Raw genomic sequence first — 7873 nt, 5'->3', positions numbered from 1 at the left:
CAGCAGGAGCGTGCAGGGCAATCATCAAACCAGATTCAGATAGCGCTCTGAAAAAGCCAGCAGCATCTTTTGCTTGAAAGGGGTAGACAATGATTCAATAGGAATACTAAGAAATTGTCGAACATTCATTGCCTTTATTTTTTGTTTACACAACGTTTCGAGCAGACGTATCATTACCCGTTATCAAGTGTAGCAGAGAAGACGAAGATCAAGTTAACCAAAGAGGAAGCCCATATGAACTTCTTATGTACGGCGAGGAACAGAGCACGACGCATACTGAAAAATGCTAATCGAGCACTGATACGATCCCAAATTAACTATCGTAGTCCACTATCAAAAATCGGTTCGTGGATAAACGAACTGACTTGGAAGGAAGACCATATCGAAGATCGATGGAGCCTGTTCCAAAATCAGAGAAGGACTTCAAAGGAATCATGGGAGGAGGCTGCTCAAATTTGAAAAACAACTTTTTTGGAGAAGAGAAAAAAGAGGACGACGAATACTACCAAAGAAGAACAAGCAGCCATCAAAGACTCGCAAAAGGATATGAACATCAATGACATAGTCATCATGGATGTTAAGGAATACCATCATAAAATCGAGGACACGCTTGCCAAAGGCAAATACGGACTACTTTCTAGGACGATTGAAAGAAGAATCTATCGAGCACTGCATAAATACTGCATCATACTAAACCACTATATGTATGTGGATTTCCAAAAATCCACAGGGATAATGTATCACGCAGACATATCAACAGTTCGCGGGACTCCGCAACCAGCAGTTTACGTAGATTTCTCTTTCCAATCGTCCAGCGACTTATGAGAAAAACAAACTTCTGGTATTTTGCAAGTATTTAAAAAAAAAGTAAGTGTACATTATATGGTTTTATTCTCATGCCATAGATTGTTAAACCTAGGGTCTGACTTCGATATGTTGACACTCCTTTCTCGCATAGCATTTAAATTTAGAATCTAATCATTCTGAAGTAACCAAACTAGGGATCATTCAAACACAATAGAGGAATCACAAAATACAGTGACATAGCATTAGGCAGTCTTAAAAAAGGTTTTCTTCACAACACTCAAAAATGTATTTATATATTTTTACATACACTTAATTTTTGATTGCGCCTAGGTTTCTAAAAACCCGTATGCGCTTTCTTAAAAATAATTATGTTAACACTCTATACTACCCTCTCACCCTATTATATAAACTAACATAACTAACATAACATAAGATCAGTTCCCGCCCAACAAGTTCAACAAAATAATAAAAACAAAATAAACCAAACACAAAATAAAGTTCCCTATTTTGTGTAATGTAGGCCCCAAATTTTGAAAATTATTTTTATAGAATTCACTTCCAGGCATCGGTTCCTGTTCTTGTCTATTCATTATTGCTATAGTGGTATACAGATCATTGATTGGGTCTAAAGAGACTTTATTTTGATAAATATAACAAACAATATAAATATATAACCATCTAACATCACAAACCTTTTCCCTATAGAGAAGATTTGTTGGATATAAATGATGTTTTTTGTACATCACTTTAAGGATTCTATTCTGAACCACATGCAATGGTCTCAATGCAGTACTGTACAGCCCCCCTCCCCCTATCTAGGCTATTATCGCATACAGCAAAATCGACTCTACGAGACTATAGTATAGTATAAACAGAAGTTGCTCAGTTAGACATTGCCTTAGTGAATAAAATTTGAATATTAAATACCTTAGCTTTTTTGTTAAGAAGTTAACGCGACTCTCCCATTTCAAATTTGTATCAATATAAATACCCAAGTATTTTACAGATTTTGCTTCCAAAATTTGTTCATTTCAATTTTCCACACGTTTATTTTTAAAAGTAGGACGATCAACAATAGTTTTTGAAAAAGCCATATAGTTAGTTTAATCTACATTCAGAGAGAGTCTGTTGCAGTCTAACCATTCTTTTACCGCCGGTTGCCTGGGCTCTCGCCCCATCTCAGCTATCACTGCTAAAGAGCAAAACAGTATCATCGGCGTATGAGACAAATCTTCCCTTTATATCTAACAATGTTAGTCGCTTAATATACAGATTGAAGAGTGTCGGTCCCAGTACTGTGCCCTGCGGTATGCCTACATGTATAATTTCAGGTTCGCTTATTGCATCTCATCATTATCAAATTGTAAACCTAAAACAACAGCAACGATGTGACGTAGGTTCTCTCATTTTAAGTTAAGTTAAGTTAAGAATGTATTCAGCCGGGATGATATTAAGGAGCATGCTTACAAGAACAAAGCCAGACACGTCGACTCAAGAGAAAGTGTTTAGTTCAGTGAGACAGAATGAAAACGTAGTAAAAAAAATAGTTTTCCACATAATTTTATTTTAAGTTCATAATTTATTTTTAAACTAGGTTTTTACGCCTCTATAGTAATAAACCTCTAATTGGTATATTAGGCAGAGACGTAACTACACGTCGAAAAACATCAACAGCGCAGGCATACGAAAAACCTCTCGACTGATCGTCCTTTTTCCAATGGAGCCACGTGATTCTGTCAGAGACGTCGTCACAAATTGTCGTATAATTCGCGAGATACGGATTATTCACTCCGATCATCACGAGTCCCCTCTCGGTAATTGGATTGTACGCCACCTTCCAGTACACTGATGGCACTGGTAGCGCTTTGTTGTTATTCCCATCCACGTATAAGTACAACTCTACCGGAAGTCCAGTCTTTTCGTGAGGCAACGTGGTTACTCCATAGACTCCGGTCCACACTTGCAAATTAACTCCGTTTTCTTCAGCGTAATCTCTGATGTCTATCTCGACTTGGTTCCAGTTGAGACCGTTGAAAGTTTGCCATTGCGGGGCTATGTTCATCATGTAAAACGTAGCGTTTTGCTGAGCGGCATAGTAGTGATCACTTCGAGCGCTCATATGGCCTCGCGACAAGTAGTAGTTGGTGTCGTCCTGGATATATTTGGTGGAATTGAGATCTAGTCCTAGTAAAGTGTTGATGGTGCTCCTTTGACTGTTCCTCACATAATAATTGGTCACGGTACCGACACTATAGAACCCTGAACCTTGCAACCACGAAGGTCTGGGTGTATTGAGAACCCTTTGGTTAATAGCGGAGGTCATATTGTGAAAAGAATATAAGGCTATCTGGCTGGTTTCGTTGAAACAGACACTTAGGGACTTTAAGAAACGGCCATCTCCCACCTCGAAGCCGATTTCTATGTCCGCGCCACCATTTTCACACGTCAGACCAGAACGTCTCGCAGTCTTCCACGGATAGTTGTTACACGATATTTCTTTCCAAAGTATCTCCTGTCCATTTATCAAAAATGTATCGTCTCTTACGCAAGTTCCGGGCAGATACGCGTCACTAGTTTTCGTCGATCCCAATAGCAGATTTCTTCCCGGGCAGAGGAAGTCCAAAGCTTGTCCGGACGTGAATTTCAGCGTTTTTTCAAACGGTGCGGGGTATAAAAAGTCACTGGTGCCGGAAAAAACCACAAGCGGGGATGGATCGACTTCGAATGGATAAATCTCACAATCTGGAAATAAAAATGTGTCTTTAGAGCTGCGTTGCGAGAATACCGGTAATATTTTTTTTTCATTTAAACATCACTTCATTAAATATTAGACAAATTACGCGCAATGGATGAAGCGGGCTACAATATCGCCCAAGGACCGATTTCAAAAAATTGAGATTCCTAACCAGCTTAGAATATTAGCATGGAATGTCATTGGATTACTAAGGCATTAGCAACAGTTGCAACTAGTTCTGGAAAAGTTGACGTTTTTTCATTTCACTAAGAAGACATATATCAAGTTCAAAATATACAAGGTATACAACACTATCGACCCGTACACTGACGCTCAAAGCGGTATTGTAATTATTATTAAAGAATCCATAATACACCATCAAGAGCTTTCAAGCGGATAGGATACAGGCAACATCTGTTACAGTGAAACATTCTATTAAAGAAGAAAAGTACCTAAGCTTCATGAAAATCAAGTATATCGATTCATCGTAGGAGATGAACAATGCGACTATTTAGTTATTCAAAAATAAGAGAAAAGATTCTGGGTAATTTATTATTACCTAGAGTAGTAGAACAGGTAAATATAATTTTACAAAAGGTATATCCCCGACTCCACATATTTTTATTCATTTCTTTATTTATCAACGGGCCAACCGCCCAATATTCACATAAACAAAATACTAAAAACAAAATAAAATTAAAATAGATAGATAAAGATCCAACCCTAATGCGACTAACATTGGTTTTCCAAAATATTAAAATTAACATAGTAGCAAGGCACCAAGGCAATGTTATACAGTACTAATCAGATGACAGACAACGGAACAGTTTTACTGACGTTCTTTAAGTTCTTTCTTAAATATTCTTGCACCCTGGAAACAGTCAAGTTGGTCCGAAAAGCAATTTGCTAGTGAGACTAAATTAGTAAGAAAAAAACTTTGCCGATAGTTACTACGATGGAACTCTACCTGGAAGGAGTGGTTTATTCTGGTCTGGTCAATCTTACATAACAGCTCAGGTCCATGAGAATTTGAGTGCAGTAGATTATAAAAAATGGTGAGATCCCTATGCATGCGACGAATCTAAATAGTTGTAAGTTGGAGAGAGATTTCCAATTTCGAGTAATCGGAAGGAGCACCAAGTCCTTGGTGCTCCTTAAATGCTATATGCTGCAGGAACCTATGCTGCACTCTTTCTATAGCCTGTACGTGGACGTTATACGGGGGAGCAGAACAGAATCTCATAGTCGGGATACTCTGGAAGTCCACTGTACAACGCTTAATGTGTGTAAGTCAATTTAATATCGAGTAACACTCCCTTATTACGGAGGCCTGCGGTAATGGTGACATTTACTAATATTTAGTTCCATTCTATTCAAATCGCACCATATCGATAGGTGATCTAAATCGGATTGGAGTTTTGTACAGTTATCAGCATTTTGGACTCTTATATACAATTTTAGGTCGTCAGTAAATAATAGGAAAAATGCATGATGAAAACATGAAGCAATATCATTCACATAGACATTGAAGAGTAGGGATCCTAGGTGTGATCCTTGCGGAACACCACAATGCACATTAATTTCGGTGGGTTGAAAGTTCAGGACTTGCACAATCAGCACTCTTTCAGTAAGGTACGATGTTAACCATTCCAAAACTTTTTTGATTAAGATTTGATGCTTTATTCGATCAAATGCCTCTGACAAGTCCGTGTAAATGGCATGAACGTGAGACCCCTCCTCCAATGATTCCAGCAGAAAATCTGTAAATCTAAGCAAGTTTAGCTCATTGGAGCAATGGGAGAGAAATTTAAATTGTTGCTCGAGAAAGCAACCTTTCATTCCAGCAGATAAATAGTCGCAGACTAAACTTTCGAACACTTTAGGAATACAGCTCCGGATACTGATGGGCTATAATTGTTGACTTGCGAGTTATCGCCATATTTTAGGATAGGGGTAATGGAGCTTGATTTCTAGTTGGAAAAGTTACTGTTTTTAAAGATTGGTAAAGTGGTCTAGAAAGTATGAAGCTGCAATGCTTAAGAAGATATGGTGGGAGGCAATCGGGACCGGATCCTTTGTTTCTATGTAGAGTCGACAGTTTTCTCGTAAATAGATGAAATCAAAATGTTCAAGTGTGAGAGGCTGACATCTCCAGGGATACAGCATAGCGCATAAAATATTGGAAACCTTGAATGAAACCCCTGCTAGGCCATAGTGGAGGGCTACGAGGGAGGAGAATTTAGTATTTTAGTGCTCTATGGCCTCTACAGTGTCTTTAACAGTGCCAGTTATTCAGTTTTGTTGCAAAAAACTTGATCTTATCTTCCTGCATTTTTTTGCAATAATGAACTGTCAAGTTTACAAATGATAATCCCCGGAGACCCACAGTGCTATATTGTGGGTCCATTATTGTTTTTAGTTTATATTAATAATCTCGCCGACCATATGTCAGTCAGTCAATCGCCTAAAATTATATAACGATAAAACACACTCGTTAATGTTTTCAACAAATATAAAATATTTCCGAAGGGAAATCTACGAAGTTATTGCTAGATGAGTGTCAACGACGACTAAAAAAATTAATTAGAGATTATCTAGTCTCCAGCGACTAGTCTCTTTTTCATTCAATTTTGCGTCTGTTGTTATACAGACTACAGGAGAGCAGATAAATGAAATGCTACGGTGGTGTTGAACACAAATGAATATCAGAACAAAAATTCACGATATTCTTACAGACGTCGTCAACTTAAGAAAGATACTACGTCATCTATGGAAGGCAACCTTCAATCTGTCATGACTCTAAAGTCCCTCGCCTCTACGGACTTCCTAAGATTCACAAACCAGGATTACCCCTGCGATCTTCGATTTATTGTCGACAGAACCAAGAATTCCCAACAGTGTCAAATCATATGTGCTAGAAATGTTTCCAGAATTGGATAAGCACCATGAAATCCATTCCGGAGAACCTGAACGACCTGTTTCTGGACGATGTTATTTGTGCAATAGAAAGAAAAATCGCAAATTCAGGCAACAGTGTTGCTACTGTCAAATATCTACATGCACTGACCATAGTGTAAAACAGATAATTTGCAGATTATGTAAGATTATGATTTTAACATTTTTGAGAATTGTTTGTTTTGTTAAACAAATAAAAATCATTACACTAGATCCACTGCATATTCTAATTAGTTTCGACTTATATGTAGAATCCCTATTTACTAAACTGCATATTATTGAAACTCTCAATATTACATCTAAACTCTACACACGCCAACATATGTTCACCATTGAATTAAAAACTAATAACAGTAACATACTTTGATATTATTATCAATAGAAAATCAGGTCTAACCTTATGTCATTCTGTTTACAGAAATCCTACGCACACACACCGATATCTTAATGTATTGTCACATACCATCCGACTCACAAATCTCAGCCCGAGTCACTCAACCCTTAATTAAAACATCTTACAAGTGTTCTTCTATATGATAATTTTCGCATTAGAGATATTAAGCTTTCCATCACAAAATACACTTCACAACAACCTTCCAAAGACAATGAGTCTGAAAGCAACCTCACATTTGCCACTGTTGTGCTTCCTTACATTTGATACATCACTGACCACATATCAATTCTTAAGAAATATAAGGTCAAACCCAGATTGACCACTTGTCCAAAAATCTCTCAATATCTTCGAACCGTTAAAGACAAAATTCTTTTTGAGATACCAGGAGTTTACAGCATTCCATGCATATGCCGCAACTAATCAAAAATATCAACTAGGTTAAAAATTATGTAAGAACCTTAAGACTAAGCCGAATAAACTCATCAGCAGTTGACGAATACAAACACGAAACCGGACAAAATTTTATTCCATAAAACAACAATTCTTGTATGTAATCAATTCTTCTACCAACAAAAAATCCGAGAATCTATAGAAATCTGTAAGCAACCAAACAATCTTAACCGCTACTCATGCCTTTACTTGACACCAATATGGGAATCAGTCATTCGAGACAATGTTCATACCCCTCCTTAAACGCCCCCCCACCCCCCTCAAACAATAATTAAGCAGATACAGAGCAGAATGCGAGTCAGTTTCAGCTCTGAAGAAGCTAACAAGATGAGTGGAGAAACTTCATCAAGTTCGTTTCAACAACAACCGACAATCGATAAGTTTTGTAAATAGTAACCTTGTTTAGTGAAATGTAAAAATTACAAAACAAAGTAGTAAAAATTATTATATTAAAAGTAGAGTGAGTACTTATATATATATATTGAGAATGGAGTAAGTAAGTATGTAAACTTATACCTATAACACACAAAAAT

General features: G+C 37.3%; 1 protein-coding gene across 1 annotated transcript in view; it reads right to left on the bottom strand.

Annotated features, from left to right (window-relative positions):
- Positions 1–2188: 2188 nt before the first annotated feature.
- The window catches only part of LOC132701433 (uncharacterized), a 28862-nt gene continuing 23177 nt past the window's right edge, over positions 2189–7873 (bottom strand). The window contains exon 5 of the mRNA XM_060669314.1: positions 2189–3549. Within this exon, the coding sequence (XP_060525297.1) occupies positions 2414–3549 (1136 nt within the window). The 3' untranslated portion in view covers positions 2189–2413. The remainder of the gene's footprint in view (positions 3550–7873) is intronic.

This window comes from Cylas formicarius, unplaced genomic scaffold (assembly GCF_029955315.1).
Source record: "Cylas formicarius isolate icCylForm1 unplaced genomic scaffold, icCylForm1.1 PGA_scaffold_4__25_contigs__length_36172078, whole genome shotgun sequence".
NCBI lineage: Eukaryota > Metazoa > Arthropoda > Insecta > Coleoptera > Brentidae > Cylas > Cylas formicarius.
The sequence above is the reverse complement of the archived record's forward strand: the minus strand, read 5'-3'. Positions and strand labels throughout refer to the sequence as shown.